The sequence below is a fragment of the Bombina bombina genome, chromosome 7, assembly GCF_027579735.1.
Source record: "Bombina bombina isolate aBomBom1 chromosome 7, aBomBom1.pri, whole genome shotgun sequence".
In the NCBI taxonomy this organism is placed as follows: Eukaryota; Metazoa; Chordata; class Amphibia; order Anura; family Bombinatoridae; genus Bombina; species Bombina bombina.
The window spans coordinates 257,255,767-257,276,965 of record NC_069505.1 but is presented as its reverse complement, the minus strand read 5'-3'; the positions used below and the strand labels follow the sequence as shown (position 1 = coordinate 257,276,965).

At 38.0% G+C, this 21,199-nt stretch overlaps 1 protein-coding gene across 1 annotated transcript in view; it reads right to left on the bottom strand.

Moving 5' to 3' along the window:
- The window catches only part of LAMB2 (laminin subunit beta 2), a 177,081-nt gene extending 170,550 nt beyond the window's left edge, over positions 1 to 6,531 (bottom strand). The window contains 2 exon segments of the mRNA XM_053720712.1: positions 5,309 to 5,492; positions 6,335 to 6,531. Coding sequence (XP_053576687.1) covers positions 5,309 to 5,336 — 28 coding nt within the window. The 5' untranslated portion in view covers positions 5,337 to 5,492; positions 6,335 to 6,531.
- Positions 6,532 to 21,199: the final 14,668 nt, after the last annotated feature.

The following is a 21,199-nucleotide window of genomic DNA, read 5'->3' as shown; positions in this document are numbered from 1 at the left end:
CTGTGTAGTACGTGTGTGTATGTTTGCATATATGTTGTCTCTTGTGAGGGTTTATGTATTTAAGCCATGTATGCATATATATATATATATATATATATATATATATATATATATATATATATATATATATATATATATATGTTAAAATATAAAAGAAAGATAGAAAAAAATACCAGGGTATATAAGATTACCCTAGAACAGCAAGGGAATAAACGGCACACATAGAAGACTTTCAAAAATGTATTTATAATAATTTCCCAAAAATACACTTAAGTATATAGCGATATCTTATCTGTCAATATCAGTTACCACTAAAGACAGCAAAATCTAAAACATTTTAAGTGCACTTAGACCTAATACTTTCCCTATGCTATAAATTACAAAAAGACATCATAAACAATAAGGGGTTAACCAGAAAACTCATGTTTATAACGAATGTTACATAGAATCTAATGTTTATAGGACATTTATAGTAAGTAGGCAAAATACATGTTAAACATATGGCTGCAGTCCAAACAGAGGTGAACTATATTATGTATCAAAAAGCGCTTGTTTTGCCTCTTTATATATACCAGGGAATCTTCTCTTAAGGCAAATAAATGTGCCGCAAGTAGTACTGCTGGATAAAGAGTCTCTAGCAAGTGTAATAATTCAGTTGGAAAACACAGCATATACTTAGCTTAAGTCCTCCGGTTTTTGTTGTTTCCACTTGTCTTCTGCTTGCAAGCACCTGTGATGATTACTTGGCGTGTGACATCAGCAATAGTGGGAGTGGTCTCTCGTCACCAGGGACTATGAGTGGCTATAGACAGATGGATCCATTTGAATCAATTTTGCATTGTAAGTTTTGCCAAGAACTTTGACAAATGACTGTATCGCAAAGTTATGTATATGTTCACCTATCGTATAGGCACATCTTCCATTGCACTCCAATAGCACACTCCTCAAAACCACTTACTCCACTGTCGGAGTCACACCTGAAAGATTCGTAGCTCACTTTAAAGGTACAGCTGCATGTATAGAGCCAAAATGTCTCTGAAGAAACAAAAGATTCAGGGAATAGGCCTGGACAGGTGCACTAGAAATCCTGGCCCACGGTACATTCGACAGGTACCTGGGTTCTCATAAACACATAGTGCCAACGCACGTTTCTCCCCCACCTCCAGTATGTGTTACAGGGGATCATCAGGGCATGTAGAGTCCTGATGATCCCCTGTAACACATACTGGAGGTGGGGGAGAAACGTGCGTTGGCACTATGTGTTTATGAGAACCCAGGTACCTGTCGAATGTACCGTGGGCCAGGATTTCTAGTGCACCTGTCCAGGCCTATTCCCTGAATCTTTTGTTTCTTCAGAGACATTTTGGCTCTATACATGCAGCTGTACCTTTAAAGTGAGCTACGAATCTTTCAGGTGTGACTCCGACAGTGGAGTAAGTGGTTTTGAGGAGTGTGCTATTGGAGTGCAATGGAAGATGTGCCTATACGATAGGTGAACATATACATAACTTTGCGATACAGTCATTTGTCAAAGTTCTTGGCAAAACTTACAATGCAAAATTGATTCAAATGGATCCATCTGTCTATAGCCACTCATAGTCCCTGGTGACGAGAGACCACTCCCACTATTGCTGATGTCACACGCCAAGTAATCATCACAGGTGCTTGCAAGCAGAAGACAAGTGGAAACAACAAAAACCGGAGGACTTAAGCTAAGTATATGCTGTGTTTTCCAACTGAATTATTACACTTGCTAGAGACTCTTTATCCAGCAGTACTACTTGCGGCACATTTATTTGCCTTAAGAGAAGATTCCCTGGTATATATAAAGAGGCAAAACAAGCGCTTTTTGATACATAATATAGTTCACCTCTGTTTGGACTGCAGCCATATGTTTAACATGTATTTTGCCTACTTACTATAAATGTCCTATAAACATTAGATTCTATGTAACATTCGTTATAAACATGAGTTTTCTGGTTAACCCCTTATTGTTTATGATGTCTTTTTGTAATTTATAGCATAGGGAAAGTATTAGGTCTAAGTGCACTTAAAATGTTTTAGATTTTGCTGTCTTTAGTGGTAACTGATATTGACAGATAAGATATCGCTATATACTTAAGTGTATTTTTGGGAAATTATTATAAATAAATTTTTGAAAGTCTTCTATGTGTGCCGTTTATTCCCTTGCTGTTCTAGGGTAATCTTATATACCCTGGTATTTTTTTCTATCTTTCTTTTATATTTTATATTTACTATAAGGGTGGCACCATTTAAAGCAAATTAGCAATATTACCTACTCTCTCACACCCCCTATATTTAGTATATATATATGTTAGTTTGTATGTGTACATACATGTGTGCTTGTATACCTTTGTGTATGTGTTTATACGTTAGTGTATGTGTGTGCCTTTGTACTTGTGTTTGTATTCATATATGTGTGTGTGTGTGCCTATGTTTATGTGTATATATGTTTGCTTATTCGTGCATACATGTTGGTGCTTGGGGGTTTGCATAATTGTACATGTGTTTATATATGTGAGTGTGTATGTGTTTATATATGTGAGTGTGTATGTGTTTATATATGTGAGTATGTATGTGTTTATATATGTGAGTGTGTATGTGTTTATATATGTGAGTGTGTATGTGTTTATATATGTGAGTGTATATGTGTTTATATATGTGAGTGTATATGTGTTTATATATGTGTGTGTGTGTGTTTATATATGTGAGTGTATATGTGTTTATATATGTGTGTGTGTGTGTTTATATATGTGAGTGTATATGTGTTTATATATGTGTGTGTATGTGTTTATATATGTGAGTGTGTATGTGTTTATATATGTGAATGTGTATGTGTTTATATATGTGAGTGTGTATGTGTTTATATATGTGTGTGCATGTGTTTATATATGTGAGTGTGTATGTGTTTATATATGTGAGTGTGTATGTGTTTATATATGTGTGTGTATGTGTTTATATATGTGAGTGTGTATGTGTTTATATATGTGTGTGCATGTGTTTATATATGTGAGTGTGTATGTGTTTATATATGTGAGTGTGTATGTGTGTGGTGCCTATAGGTGCACATAGCTGTGTGAGGAGTGGTGCTGTGCATACATGTGTATATACAGGTATTTGCCTGTATACATGCATTTATGTGCACGTGCTTCTGAGGTTACATGGGCAGGTGTTTACATTGACACATATAGATTTATAAATGATTGTATGTATGTGTTACATTGAATTATTTTTTGTCCTTGCATTATCACTTGCCAGACATGTTTAGCAATGCTTAAAGACCAGTTGTTATATCTAATAAATTACAATCTAATTTTACAGGCAATGTCATGACAGGAATTTGAAAGCTTTCTAAAAGTAGAAACAAATTAAAGACAAGATATCTCAAAATGGTTTTTTTGTAACACAAATTCCTTATACAGAGCGTATTGTTAGCAAAACCTAATTCTTATGTGACGGTTAAAGGGACATGACAGCATACAATTTTAAAAAAAGTTCGAATTTACTTCTATTATGGAATTTGCTTAATTCTCTTGGTATCTTTAATTAAAGGATCAGCAATACTACTGGGAGCTAGCTGAACACGCCTATTAAGCTACTGACAAGAAGCACATATTTGCAGCCACCAATCAGCACCTAGCTCCCAATAATGTATTGCAGCTCCTGAGCCTACCTAGATATGCTTTTCAACAATGCATAACAAGGGAACCAAACAAATTAGATAATAGAAGTAAATTAGATAGTTGTTTAAAATTGCATGTTCTAGCTGAACCGTGAGGATTTAATTTTGTCTTTGCTGTCCCTTTAATTTACTTACTATGTTGTTTGCAGAAGTTTGCTATTTTTGTTATCTCTATTTGTAATGCACCAACAGATTGTGCAGTGCTCTTCAGGGGTTTTATGGTACAAACCACAGATGTATCATGTAGAACCAGCAAGAAGATTAATGGACGGATGAAATCACACTGATTTGTGGGTGAATTTGACTCCCTGGTTTGAGGTTTTGTTTTCCTCTTGTGCACAGGAACACTTTTCAGACTGAAATCACATTATTGCACTGGCTTCCGGCCTGGAGCTTCCTGCCATGGTATCTACATTATCTAGAAAGTGAAATCTCATCCTTCACTCCTTGTCACAGCAAAAATAACTTCCAGTAGGATTCACAGTGGATATTGTATTTCCCACTGGAGCTGCCATGTGGGTTGTATTGGGCTCATGTACAAGTAGCAGTAAGTGATCTGGAGTCTGGAGGAGGATATTATGTTAGGGCATTGCCTGTTATATTGTAGCATTGTAAAAAAAATCAATATACAAACAGGTGTCATTTATTAGTAAAATATGCACAGAACAATCCAGAGGTAAACCCACTGAGTATTTGTTCACGGTTTCTTGTGACATGAGCTTGTGCACTGGTCTACATATTCACTGTACACAAGATAAAGTGGGCACGGAGGTAAGAATCCAAAAAATGTTTATTAGACAATCATCCAACACAAAGGTTAAAATCAAGAAGGTGGGCAGAAAACATGGTTACGCGTTTCGGCGCATTCCTGCCTTACTCATAGGCCAGTGTTTCCTTACACCTACCCACACCTATTTAAAGGCATAAGAGCAACCCAATTAGTGAATATGAGATATATACAACCTTAAATATACAGGAAGACAGTTATTACCCATAAAAGCAAACAGGTAAATTTAAAAATACACAATATCACAGAATTCCTCTAAACCATGAGAAATAAATTGTTTGTAGCAGAATGATGTTCATATTGTCAATAGGTACAAACAGCTATTAATAGAAAAACATATAATCATTAATCTATATTAAATTACTGTGGAACTGCATGTAGTTAAACATATAGGTGGAACCCACTCAGAAACTAGCACTGCAATGAATGTAGCAGGTGATTAGCGGAGTTGTGCCACTGTATCTGCAGAATGACAGTTCTCTGCGGCTCTAGAGCAGCACTTTGTAAATGCTAAAAACATAGGGGTCCTTTAGAAAGGTTTTCATATTTTTTTTTACTAAATTCAACATTAGAAACTGCTGAGATATTTGTAGATAATTTAACTAGCTTTTTAGGAATGTGATCGAGCCCATATACGTTATATGGTGAGTATTGCAAAAAGTACATGGTCAAATTAGTTTTATTTCACTCTCATATTATTCTGCAAATCATTATATAAACATCACCCTAAATATATAATGCAGGAAAAAAAGTGTGATTCATTCAAATGAATAAGAAAAATAATAGCATTATTAAATAAATCTATAATATTTACATACCGGTTAACACTAATCCCAAAAACTTCATGGTAACAATAATCCAGGGGACTTGCTTGTTTCCCTATACCCAGGATATGAGTGGTGACGCAGATTTGATTTCCCTTGTGCCACGCTTCTAAGCACTCACTAGTGACCGTGTTCTGGTGCAACCATCAGTGCCTGGTGGATACTGAAGTTTCTTATTCTGAAAGAATCAAGTTATAAAGATTTATTGCATTTGTATTATACATAGGCTGTAGAGAATTATTAAGATTTGGTAGAGAACAACAATAAAAACAACATGAAATAATAAATATGGTGTACTATAAATCAGAGTACAAAGCAAAACATGCAGACTATTAGCAGCAATAAACACATACTGATCTATTAAATTTTTAAAGAATTCGCCAGTATAAAAAGTTGCTTGTTTTGCATGTGGGGGGCGTTTTGTATGTGAGGGGCATTTTGTATGTGGGGGGCATTTTGTATGTGAGGGGCATTTTGTATGTGGGGGCATTTTGTATGTGAGGGGCATTTTGTATGTGGGGGGCGTTTTGTATGTGAAGTGCATTTTGTATGTGGGGGCATTTTGTATGTGAGGGGCATTTTATATGTAGGGGCATTTTGTATGTGGGGGCGTTTTGTATGTGGGGGGCATTTTGTATGTGGGGGGCATTTTGTGTGTGAGGGGCATTTTGTATGTGGGGGCACAGATTCACTTAAGTATCAGTTCTACAAATCGTAGCAAATTGAGCAATTCGAGTGATTTTTCTCACTAGAGATTTCTCTGCATTTTGCTTATATTGCACTTTCAGATGTTGTCCTTTAGGTCATGCACCATATAACTATTTGACAGTGATCAGATAAACTCTGGGATAAACCAGCGACCAATACACAAGCAGGGAATAGCGTACTCTTTCCTTGGTTTATATATCAAAAAAAGTTGGCAGGTGAATCATATAAATATTCTAAACCCTTATATCAAATAGCTGAAAAAATATAAGTGCCCCAGTGGCACTGGCTGCCCCCTGGTATTGACCAACTTACCCTGTGTGTAGGCACCGACCCCAGGCCCTCAGCTTCTGGCTGGCAGCGCCATCTGAGCTCACCACCAAGTTATTTCAAATCGAAAATCTTCTGAGAGGAAAAAAAACACACACAGTAGTGGCTGGGAGGGAGGGAGGAAAAGTCAGAACTAGAGCCACAGCTGAGAGCTATTTCTATTGAAGCTCAGACAGCAAGTAACAGAGAGAGGCAACTGAATACGCAAAGCCAACCCTCTCTGTCACCAACGTGTGCCTAGCGTGCTCAGGCATAATACAAACGTTATTTACATACATTTAGACACAGACACACATACACACACATATACACATATGTACACACACATATACACTTATATACACACACAAATACATTCACACACACACACATATACACTTATGTACACACACAAATACATTCACACACACACATATACATACACACATACACACACATATACATACACACATACACACATATACACATATGTACACACACAAATACATTCACACACATATATACACTTATGTACACACACAAATACATTCACACACACATATACATACACACATACACACACATATACACATATGTACACACACAAATACATTCACACACACAAATACATTCACACACACAAATACATTCACACACATATATACACTTATGTACACACACAAATACATTCACACACATATATACACTTATGTACACACACAAATACATTCACACACATATATACACTTATGTACACACACAAATACATTCACACACACATATACACTTATGTACACACACAAATACATTCACACACATATATACACTTATGTACACACACAAATACATTCACACACACATATACATACACACATACACACACATATACACATATGTACACACACAAATACATTCACACACATATATACACTTATGTACACACACAAATACATTCACACACATATATACACTTATGTACACACACAAATACATTCACACACACATATATACACTTATGTACACACACAAATACATTCACACACATATATACACTTATGTACACACACAAATACATTCACACACACATATACACTTATGTACACACACAAATACATTCACACACATATATACACTTATGTACACACACAAATACATTCACACACACATATACATACACACATACACACACATATACACATATGTACACACACAAATACATTCACACACATATATACACTTATGTACACACACAAATACATTCACACACACACACACATATACACTTATGTACACACACAAATACACTCACACACACATATACACATATGTACACACACAAATACACTCACACACACATATACACATATGTAGACACACAAATACATTCACACACACATATACAAACACACATACACACACATATACACATATGTACACACACAAATACATTCACACACACATATACACATATGTACACACACAAATACATTCACACACACATATACAAACACACATACACACACATATACACATATGTACACACACAAATACATTCACACACACATATACAAACACACATACACACACATATACACATATGTACACACACAAATACATTCACACACACATATACAAACACACATACACACACATATACACATATGTACACACACAAATACATTCACACACACATATGCAAACACACATACACACACATATACACATATGTACACACACAAATACATTCACACACACATATACAAACACACATACACACACATATACACATATGTACACACACAAATACATTCACACACACATATACAAACACACATACACACACATATACACATATGTACACACACAAATACATTCACACACACATATACACATATGTACACACACAAATACATTCACACACACATATACACATATGTACACACACAAATACATTCACACACACATATACACATATGTACACACACAAATACATTCACACACACATATACAAACACACATACACACACATATACACATATGTACACACACAAATACATTCACACACACACACACATATACAAACACACATACGCACAGACACACATGTACAGATTGACACATACACACACATGCACACACACATGTACAGGTAGAAACATACATACACACATATGCACAGATAGACACATACACACACGCACAAACAGACACATGTACAGATAGACACATACACACACATGCAGACACACATGAACAGATAGAAATGTAGATACACACAAATATGCACAGATAGACACACACACACATATACAAACAAACACACACACGTACAGATAGACACATACACACATGCAGACACACATGTTCATACAGGTACACACACACATGCACAGAAAGAAAGACACACACACATACATAGACAGACACACATACAGATACACACACATATGCACAGATAGACACACACACATATAAAAACACACACACGCACACACACATGTACAGATAGACACATACACACACATGCATATGCACGTACACACACACCTGCACAGAAAGAAAGACACACACATACATACACCCAAAACATACATAGACAGACACACACACATACAGATACACACACAGACATATACACACAGACACATGCACAGACAGACACACACATACACCCACTTGTATACAGACATACAGTCACACACATACACCCAGCACACATTCATTCATACACAGATAGACATTCACACACACATGAATACAGACACACATGTGCACACACATACACAGATACACACACATATATATATATATATATATATACACACACACAAAATATGCACAGATGAGCAGACACACACTTATACAAACACACACATAACATAAAATCACTAACAGTCTTTGGTAATTTCCTTCCTTCTTTAAGAAGTTTATCAGTGTTTCTTGTGCTAGATATAAAGATACAGGGGCATATTTATCAAAGTGCGAGCAGACATGATATAATGTAGCGTATCATGTCCGCTGCACATCGATAAATGCAGACAGCATAAGCTGTCAGCATTTATAATTCATAAGAACTGCTTGTGCAATACCGCCCACTGCAGATTCACAGCCAATCGCCCTCTAGCAGGGGGTGTCAATCAGCCCGATCGTATTCGATCGGGTTGATTTCTGTCCGCCGCCTCAGAGCAGGCGGACAAGTTATGAAGCATCAGTCTATAAGTGTGAAAGCAAACAGATTAGGGTTCTGAAGTGGCAGATTAACAGAGCAAAGGGTTACCTGAGACACCAGGGTTCGATACCAGATGTGCTTTTAACAGGGACTCTGCGGTACTGAGGACTCACCTCAAGTAGGGGCTTGCTTGTCTAAGATTCGTGCTGCCAGAGCTGCCAGGATAGGTGTATGGAAGAAGGGGATCCTCATCAACCATGTCTTTTCTCCACTGGAGGGCCTATTGGCTGGTTGCTCCCCAAGCTGCAGATGTCTGTTGACTAGAGTCTGTTTTGCAGAACGTCAGCTTAGGATATCCAGTGGCTGAGTAGACCTTCCCCTTGCTAATGATGTGGTATAGCTACATCAAAATATTGTATGAATTCCATTGTGCAGGCATTGGTTTGTTGCATTCTGTGGACTGGAGTGGGTTAAACCCCAAACTTATCCGAGCAGCCACCTCAATGTTATGCTGAGTACTAATGGCTTGTTGACCTCATTATTACTAAAGAATACTGCTCATTTGAAGCTCTGATAAACTTTAAATGGGAACTTCATTGGAGGTTTGGTATTATTATTATTATTTACTTGTATAGTGCCACAAAATTATGTGACTTTGGGTACAGAGATAGGATACAACAACATATAACAAAAATATAACAGACTAAACAACTCTAGTAGAGAAGGAACCTCAATTTAAAGATAGAGCTCAGCACCTGTAACTCCCATCCAGTGTAGTGCACGTGGGACAAAAGCCTCGGCTCAGGCTCAAACAGTAAGTAAAACCAAAAAAGAGAAGATGTCCACAGCACAATAAGGGATTATCTGTTTATTGCAGCATACAAGACCAGTAAGTGTGCAACTTTGCATGATTAAGGGCATTTGAGCCCGAAACATTGCACAGCTACTGGTCTTGTATGTTGCAATAAACAGATGATCACTTATAGGGCTGTGGACATCTTCTCTTTTTTTAGTACAGGAGGAAGAGGGCCCTTCTCTGAAGAGCTGGTAAGATTTGGTGTTAAGTTATCCAATTGGCTCCATCAATATTGAGATGTTGGGGTAGATTTAACAAACAGCGGATGCTGCAATCTACGCCCCTAGTTTCCAGACCGTTGGAAACAGGAGTTAAGAAGCAGCGGTCGTAAGAGGCAGCGGACAGCAATCATCCCGAGCAGATACGATCTGGATGATTGACACCTTCTGCTAGCGGCCGATTGGCCACGAATCTGCAGGTGGCAGCATTGCTCAAGCATTTCACTAGAACTGTGTGTGCAATGATAAATCGCTGTCGGCATTTATCGATGCGCTACAGCGAATCATGTCCCCGTACACAATGATAATTCAACCCTGTTGTGTTCATAAAAAATTATAATCTACAGTTCCACAGGTACATTTTGCAAATACTGTAGCTGATGTTTATTGTTCTCAATATGTGGACTGCTAACCACAAATATATATTGTCCTCTGTTGTTATATTATGTTATTATATTGTCCTCTGTTATTATAGTCCCACAACTGTCAGGTGACTTATGAGGACTTGACAGTCTGATGTTTCTCTATTGCTTTCTAAAGTGCACCATATGTTTAGCCTCTGTGTGAGGGTCATGTGCTTTATATGATTTGTAGTTTATTGTTTAATCTAAGAAAGTTTAGCTAAACTTTTACTTCAGTTATTGTGTGGTTTCTCTTGGAGTGGGATATTTTGAGACTGTTCTTGGTGTATATATCAGGCTAGTATATACAAGATTACCTTCCTTAAATGGTGATACTATAGTGGATTATAACTGCTTTCTCTTTACCACTGATAAATGGGTAGCTCCACACTGCAATATACAATATGGTAAGTTGCTCATCAATAAGAGTAAGCTTCCCCTTTATTTGCAAGATATGTACTGATGTATTTGCTAGTCTTTAATGACACTTACTAAGACCTTAAAGGGACGGTCTAGTAAAAATTTAATTTTCATGATTCAGATAGGGTAAGCAATTTTAAACAAAAGGAAAAAAGAACTGAGCAATATCCAAGTTTATATAAAACTTAACGTTTATTAACCCATAATGGTATTTAAAAGTTCATGGTAACACCACCAATAAAATGCAAAAGGTTCAGAGTACAGCTGTATAGATAAGCATACACGTTTCAGCAGAAGCCGTATTCATAGTCCTTTTTTCCTTTTGCTTATTCAATGTGTCCAGCTACTGAGCATATCCACCCTTGCCTGAGAAGTTGAGCCCACCCTGCTAGAGACGAGTGGAAGGGATCCACCCTACTATCTTCGTTAGAAGCAGTGACCGGCTTTCCCCAAGTGCCGCACCTGATTGGCTGAATCCGTACTTACCCATGACACGCCCACAACTTGGCGTTGAGGAGAGCGGTTTGGAGCTTATGGCTCAAACGACAGTGGAGTGTTTTTACTTAAGCCTGTGTGCAGCACATACCAAAGGGAGAGGACGCCTGGTACTGGCGATACACAGAGTGCCTTGGATCTGGCCGGGTCCCCTGCGGTAACGTAGTTATCAGGGACTGGAGTGCTGGCCTTTGCTGTGTTGGATATCGGCAGCAAGCTGTCCCCACGCCCACAATTTGGCGGTTTTCCATGAGGATTTGTGGACAGTAACAGGGTAAGCCCCCGTTCCTTATACTACTTTTTTTTTACTATATAAGAAAACTTTCATTGGGACATCGCACTTTTTGTTAATACCGGATAGCGAGAGTGGGCTCCTCTCATTATTATTACAGTTTTGGATATATATATACGTTCCTCTGCTACAGTGGTTTGGCAGAAGGAGTCTCCTGTCTTCTAAATTCCTTTCTGTTTTGAAGCAATTTTAAACAACATACCAATTTACTTTTATTATCAATTTTGCTTTGTTATCTTGGTATTCTTTGCTGAAAGCAAAATCTATGTAGGCTCATATGTTAATTTCTAAGCATTTGAAGGCCGCCTCTCATCTGCATTTGACAGTTTTTCACAGTTAGACAGTGCTAGTTCATGTGTGTCATACAGATAACATTGTTTTCATTCTTGTGGAGAGTTAGCACTGATTGGCTAAAATGCATGTCTGTCAAAATAAGGGGGCAGTCTGCAGAGGCTTAGGAATAGATTTCTTATACAGTGGATGCTGCGCTCTGTGCCTTTTGCTATAGACTCACCTAGGGTTGCCACCCGTCCCTTAAAATACAGAACACTTATAAGTTACACATCCTGCAGGGTGTGCAGGGAGGAATATGAATAGTGCTGTCCAGAAACACAATACATGTTCCTCCCTGCACACCCTGCAGCATGTGTAACTCATAAGTGTCCAGGAAAACATGGCTGAGGTGGCAACCCTAGACTCACCTGAAGCAGCAGCCGTAAGACCGCTGCTCTTTAACTTCTCTTAACTTCGCCACCTTTTATCCCGATCCAATCAGGATGATTGATGCCCCCTGCTAGCGACCGATTGGCCGCGAGTGTGCAGGGGCGGCATTGTACAAGCATTTCACCAGCGTATGCTGTCGGCATTTACTGAGATCGAGCAGACATGATTCACTACAGCGAATCATGTCTGCTCTACCTGTGATAAATCTACCCCTTAGATACAAGGTAATCACACAGATAAAGTATATTAATATAACAGTGTTGGTTGTATAAAACTGGGGAATGGGAAATTAAGGGATTATCTATCTTTTTAAACAATAACGGGCGCGATCCGATATAGATCGCAGTTTGCGGCGCAAGCGAGGGAACCGGCGTCGCCCGCAGTTTCAGCTCGCAACTCGAGCTATCCCATATAGGTCGCCGTCAGATGCTAACGTGCCGTAAGTCTGACAAACCAGCGATGTCCAGAAATCTGCGCAAGTACAAATTTCTGGCGTCGCCAGTGACTTGCGCCACGTTAGAAACTGCCGGCGCCTATAAAACCTGACTAAAGTCTAAAACACCCGCACTGTCTAACACGCCTCCCTAACATAGCCCGCACTGTCTAACACGCCTCCCTAACATAGCCCGCACTGTCTAACCCTCTATCCGCTATCCCCCCTCACTAGCCTAACAATAAAAAAGCTATTAACCCCTAAACCGCCGCTCCCGTACCCCGCCGCAACCTAATAAAGTTATTAACCCCTAAACCGCCGCTCCTGTACCCCGCCGCCAGCTATATTATATCTATAACCCCCTAAAGTGAGCCCCTAACACCGCCGCCATCTATATTAAAATTATTAACCCCTAATGTAAGCCCCTTACACCGCCGCCATCTCTATTAAAATGATTAACCCCTAATTTAATCTACCTACCCCCGCCGCCAGCTATATTATCTATATTAACCCTAAGTATATTATAGTTAATATAGTTATTACATTATATATATTAACTATATTAACCCTAATTATATTAGGGTTAATATAGTTACTATAGTATTTATATTAACTATATTACTCTATCTAACCCTAACTAAATTTATATTAAATTAATCTAATTCATTTATAAACTAAAATATTCCTATTTAAATCTAAATACTTACCTATAAAATAAACCCTAAGATAGCTACAATATAATTAATAATTACATTGTAGCTATGTTAGGGTTAATATTTATTTTACAGGTAAATTGTTAATTATTTTAACTAGGTATAATAGATATTAAATAGTTATTAACTATTTAATATCTACCTAGTTAAAATAATTACCCAATTACCTGTAAAATAAATCCTAACCTAAGTTATAAATACACCTACACTATCAATAAATTTAATAAACTACAAACATCTATCTAAAAATACAATTAAATTAACTAAACTAAATTACAAAAAAAACAAAACACTAAATTACAAAAAATAAAAAAAAGATTACAAGATTTTTAAGCTAATTACACCTATTCTAAGCCCCCTAATAAAATAATAAACCCCCAAAATAAAAAAAATTCCCTGCCCTATTCTAAATTAAACAAATTTCAAAGCTCTTTACCTTACCAGCCCTTAAAAGGCCTTTTGTGGGGCATGCCCCAAAGAATTCAGCTCTTTTGCATACAACAAATACATTACAACCCACCACCCACATACCCCTATTCTAAAACCACCCAAACCCCCCTTAAAAAAGCCTAACACTACCCCCCTGAAGATCTGCCCTACCTTGTCTTCACCACACCGGGCCGAACTCCTGATCCGATCCGGGCGATGTCTTCCTCCAAGCGGCAAAGAAGAATTCTTCCTCCGGCGATGTCTTCCTCCAAGCGGCAAAGAAGAATTCTTCCTCCGGCGACGTCTTCCTCCAAGCGGCAGCAAAGTCTTCATTCTTCCGGCGGCATCTTCAATCTTCTTTCTTCTCTCCGCCGCCGCGGAGCATCCATCCCGGCCGACTGCTGTACTACGAATGAGGTACCTTTAAATGACGTCATCCAAGATGGCGTCCGCCGAATTCCGATTGGCTGATAGGATTCTATCAGCCAATCGGAATTAAGTTAGAAAAATCTGATTGGCTGATTGAATCAGCCAATCAGATTCAAGTTCAATCCGATTGGCTGATCCAATCAGCCAATCAGATTGAGCTCGCATTCTATTGGCTGTTCCGATCAGCCAATAGAATGCGGGCTCAATCTGATTGGCTGTTCGGATCAGCCAATCGGATTGAACTTGAATCTGATTGGCTGATTCAATCAGCCAATCAGATTTTTCTAACTTAATTCCGATTGGCTGATAGAATCCTATCAGCCAATCGGAATTCGGCGGACGCCATCTTGGATGACGTCATTTAAAGGTACCTCATTCGTAGTACAGCAGTCGGCCGGGATGGATGCTCCGCGGCGGCGGAGAGAAGAAAGAAGATTGAAGATGCCGCCGGAAGAATGAAGACTTTGCTGCCGCTTGGAGGAAGACGTCGCCGGAGGAAGAATTCTTCTTTGCCGCTTGGAGGAAGGACATCGCCGGAGGAAGAATTCTTCTTTGCCGCTTGGAGGAAGACATCGCCCGGATCGGATCAGGAGTTCGGCCCGGTGTGGTGAAGACAAGGTAGGGAGATCTTCAGGGGGGGTAGTGTTAGGCTTTTTTAAGGGGGGTTTGGGTGGGTTTTAGAATAGGGGTATGTGGGTGGTGGGTTGTAATGGGGGGGGGGATTGTATTTGTTGTATGCAAAAGAGCTGAATTCTTTGGGGCATGCCCCACAAAAGGCCCTTTTAAGGGCTGGTAAGGTAAAGAGCTTTGAAATTTGTTTAATTTAGAATAGGGCAGGGAATTTTTTTTATTTTTGGGGGGTTTATTATTTTATTAGGGGGCTTAGAATAGGTGTAATTAGGCTTAAAATCTTGTAATCTTTTTTTTATTTTTTGTAATTTAGTGTTATTGTTTTTTTTGTAATTTAGTTTAGTTAATTTAAATTGTATTTTTAGATAGATGTTTGTAGTTTATTAAATTTATTGATAGTGTAGGTGTATATATAACTTAGGTTAGGATTTATTTTACAGGTAATTGGGTAATTATTTTAACTAGGTAGATATTAAATAGTTAATAACTACTTAATATCTATTATACCTAGTTAAAATAATTAACAATTTACCTGTAAAATAAATATTAACCCTAAACATAGCTACAATGTAATTATTAATTATATTGTAGGCTATCTTAGGGTTTATTTTATAGGTAAGTATTTAGATTTAAATAGGAATATTTTAGTTTATAAATGAATTAGATTAATTTAATATAAATTTAGTTAGGGTTAGATAGAGTTAATATAGTTAATATAAATACTATAGTAACTATATTAACTATATTAACCCTAATATAATTAGGGTTAATATAGTTTAATATATATAATGTAATACCTATATTAACTATAATATACTTAGGGTTAATATAGATAATACAGCTGGCGGCGGGGGTAGGTAGATTTAAATTAGGGGTTAATCATTTTAATAGAGATGGCGGCGGTGTAAGGGGCTTACATTAGGGGTTAATAATATTAATATAGCTGGCGGCGGTATAGGGGGATTAGATTAGGGGTTAATAATTTTTATATAGGTGGCGGCGGTGTAAGGGGTCAGATTAGGGGATAGATAAGGTAGATGGCGGCGGTTTTAGGGGCTCACAGTAGGGGGTTAGTTTATGTAGATGGCGGCGGGGTCCGGGAGCGGCGGGTTGGGGGTTAATAACTTTATTAGGGATTTCGGGGGGTGGGGGATCGCGGTTGACAGGTAGATAGACATTGCGCATGCGTTAGGTGTTAGGTTTTATTTAGCAGATCGCGGTTGACAGGGAGATAGACATTGCGCATGCGTTAGGTGTTAGGTTTATTTTCTAGTTAGTTTAGGGAGTTACGGGGGCTCCAATAGTCAGCGTAAGGCTTCTTACGGCTGCTTTTTGTGGGCGAGGTGAAAATGGAGTAAGTTTTCTCCATTTTCGCCACGTAAGTCCTTACGCTGCATATTGGATACCAAACTGCGCTGGTTTGGTATACCTGCCTATGGCCCAAAAAACTACGGGCGACGGCAGAAATATACGCGCGTAACTTCTAGGTTACGCCGTATATAGGATACCAAATCAGCGTAAATATTGGCGTCGCCGGCTTTTGCGGGCGACGATTTATATCGGATCGACCCCAACAATTCTGGGGCAGACTGTCCCTTATTTAGGGAGCAGCCTATGGGCCATTTCTGAGTACTACTCCTAAGAATGTAATGCTAATGTATATCACCCACTGACTGTAACATAGATCTATAACTTATTGCACTCTCAAGGGGCTGCTTTATATTACATAAGCGATTGCTTGATAAGCGCCATTTCACTTTACTTTGTTTCATCTCACATACAAGGTGTTAAGCCTATTATATGTTAGCTATAGTAGTTTGCACACTTGTGAGCAGCCATCTTAATTTACTATAAGACAGCTCTGTATTTCCATCGTTATTCTCTTCCCTATAAACAGACCCATTATGTTTTTGTATATATTACAGTATTATGTGTAATCAGTTTTATTCTGTAACCCCTCTAAAGAGTTTACACAACTGTCTGTGTCTTTCTTCATATAATATTAAACAAGCCCACATGAGTCCTTTTTTAACTCACATCTATCAGTGAAAATAGATATTATCAAATGATACTAGGCTACCACATAATAATTATGTGGTAGCCTAGTATTATTTAACCATATGTATGCACTCATATTGTAATGAGGTGGTTTATTATCATTGGAGTGCTTTTATTTGTCCTCTCAGATCTTTGTACCTCATTCATAGGTCTGACAAGTTTTCAGTTATGGTATACCATATATTGTTTATTCCATAGTGTTTTAATTAAAGTGACATAAAACAGGTTGGGATACAGACAAAATATAATAATATGTACTTTATTTACTTTACCTGCAAATTTATACTGCAGTGCCTCGCCATTAACCCTTTCTTTTTAGTTTCTGAATTGTAAAGCTCTAACTCCCCTCACACAATTCCTTCTATGGCTGTATCTATATCTATTATTGTTTTGGTAGAATGCAAAAGTGCATAGGGATTATCTGCTGGAGCATGCCTAGAAGCTATGAACTCAGTTGAAATACAATGCCTGTGTCTAAACACTGATAAGAGGGGTGGAGTTGGCTGCTCCAGGCAGCTTAGCTATGTAATTCATTTTGCTTTTTTTTGAAAATTATTTTAAAATACTTGCCAACAATTTTTTTAATGCAAATAATTTGTAATTAATTAGCCCTTTTAGGATATGCACAGATCTCAACCTGTTTATGACACTTTAACTCTCATCTATCAGTAAAAATAGTCTATTGTCATTTGATCATATTGTAACGAATAGGTTTATTATTATTGGAGTGCTCTAATTTGTCTCTCAGATCTAAGTCCCTCATTTATATGTTTGACAAGTTTGCAAGTGTGGTATACCTCATATACACCTAGATTACGAGTTTTGCGCTAAACAGGGTGCGAAACTAACGCCAAAAACGTTGCGTTATTTCACTCTACATAGCGTTGACATTGCGAGTTACTGAAAAGCCTCCTTGTGCGTGCGATATGGTGGCGTTAAGCTCCATACCACACAAAATCCAAGGGCTTGCTTTGACGTGCTCGTGCACGCTTTCCCCCATAGACATCACATGGGGAGAAAAGTGTTAGAAAAAAACCCAAACACGCTGAGTGCGGAATGAAAAATCTTAGTAACCGCAACCCCATTAATATCTATGGGGAAAAAAATGTACGTTTAAACCTAATACCCTACACATAAACCCCAAGTCTAAACACCCCTAATCTGCCGTCCGACATCGCAGACACCTAAGTTATTTACCGCCTAATCTGCCCGTTCCTGACATCACCAACACTAATGAAGTTTATTAAACCCCTATTCCGCTGCTCCCCGACATCGCTGACACTATAATAAAGTTATTAACCCCTATTCCCGCCGTCCCGCAACATTGCCGACACTACATAAAAGCTATTAACCTCTAATACCGCCACTATAAAGAAAGTTATTAACCCCCTAAACCTCCGGGCTCCCACATCGCCGCCACTATAATAAAGTTATCAATCCCCTAAACCTCCAGCCTCCCACATCGCCGCCACTAAATAAAACCTATTAACCCCTAAAACCGCTGAGACCCACCACAGTTGCAAAACACTAAATTAAACTATTAACCCCCCTAAACCTGACACCCCCCTAACCTGTAAATTAAAATGACCACTATAACTATATTATAAATAAATAAAAACTTACCTGTGAAATAAAAATACAACCTAAGTTTAAACTATAAATTTAACCTAACATAACTATTCTATAAAATTTAAAAAAAATACCAATTATAAAAATCTAAATGGCAAATTTTAAAAAAAACTAACACTAGGAACATAAATGAAAAAAAATTAAAATTACTAAAAATATAAACAGTAAATATACGAAAAAATAATAAACTAAATTATCAAAAAATAAAAACAATTACACTAATCTAATAGCCCTTTAAAAAATAAAAAGCTCCCCCAAAATAAAAATACCCCCTAGCCTACAATAAACTACCAATAGCACTTAAAATTGCCCTAAATTAAACAGCTCTTTTACCTATAAAAATACACAAAGTCCCCCCAACAGTAAAACCCACCACCCACCCAACCCCCCCAAAATAAAAAACCCCTAAGCTATCCATTGCCCCTAAAGGGGCATTTATATGGGCATTGCCCTTAAAAGGGCATTTAGCTATTTTTCACTGCCCTTAAAAGGGCATTCAACTCTTTTACAAAAGCCCAAAGCCCTAATCTAAAAAAAAAGACCCAGCCAAAAAAAAAAAAAAAAAAAAAACCCCTAACACTAACCCCAGAATATCTACTCACGATTCCTGAAGTCTGGACATCCATCTCCATCCAGGCAGTGAGAAGTCTTTATCCAGGCAGCGACACCTTCATCCATCTCGGGGACGTCTTCTATCTTCATCCCGGCGGAGCCATCCTGGAAGCTGATCCCATCTTGCGCGGAGCGTCCTCTTCATATGGTCACCGCCAATAGGATTTTAGATGCTCTCATCCTATTGTCTGAATGGAATTTAAAGAATCAAATCAGCCAATAGGATTGCAAGGTTCTCCCATTTTTGAAACGGCTTACCTTGCATTGAAGCTTCAGTGTTATTGGTGGGTGACCATATGAGAGGACTAACCAACGCAGGATCGGGATCCACTCCCAGGATAGCTCCGCTCCACGCCACTGGGATGAATAGAAGAAGACGTCCTCGAGATGGATGAAGGTTTGCCGCCCTGGATGAAGACCTCTCCCCTCCCCCCGTCTGGATTAAGATGGGAGTCCGGACTTCCTGGGGTTAGTGTCTAGTTTATTTTTGGGTGTTTTTTTTTTTTAGATTAGGGCTTTGGGCTTTTGTAAAAATAGCTGAATGCCCTTTTAAGGGCAATGCCCATACAAATACCCTACCCCTTTAGGGGCAATGGTAGCACTAAATTTTTTTTAGAGTTAGGATTATTATTTTGCGGGGTTGTTGGGTGGTGGTGTGGGTTTTACTGTTGGGGTAATTTGTTTTTTTTATAGGTAAAAGAAGCTGTTTAACTTAGGGCAATGCCCCTACAAAAGGCCTTTAAGGCTGCTATTGGTAGTTTATTGTAGGCTAGGGGGTGTTTTTATTTGGGGGGGTTATTTTTATAGGGTTATTAGATTAGGTGTACTTGTTTTTATTTTTGATAATTCTGTTAATCTATTTTTGTAAGCCTTAGTATTTTTTATTTTTTGTAATTTAGTGTTTAGTATTTTTTGTTAATTTTAGATTTTTTCATTTTTTCCCTAGTGTTAGGTTTTTTAAATTTGTCATTTAGATTTTTTAATTGGTAGTTTTTTTATTTTAATTAGAATAATTATGGGCCTAGATTTGGAGTTCTGGCGTTAGCCCGTGAAAACCAGCGTTAGAGGCTCCTAACGCTGGTTTTAGGGACTACCTCCGGGTATTTGGAGTCACTCAATATAGGTTCTCAATGCTCACTCTTTTCAGCCGTGACTTTTCCATACCGCAGATCCCCCTTACGTTAAATTGCGTATCCTATCTATCTTTTCAATGGGATTTTTCTAACTCCGTTATTTAGAGTCGTGTCTGAAGTGAGCGTTAGACATCTAACGACAAAACTCCAGCCGCATGAAAAAAGTCAGTAGTTAAGAGCTTTATGGGCTAACGCCGGTTTATAAAGCTCTTAACTACTGTACTCTAAAGT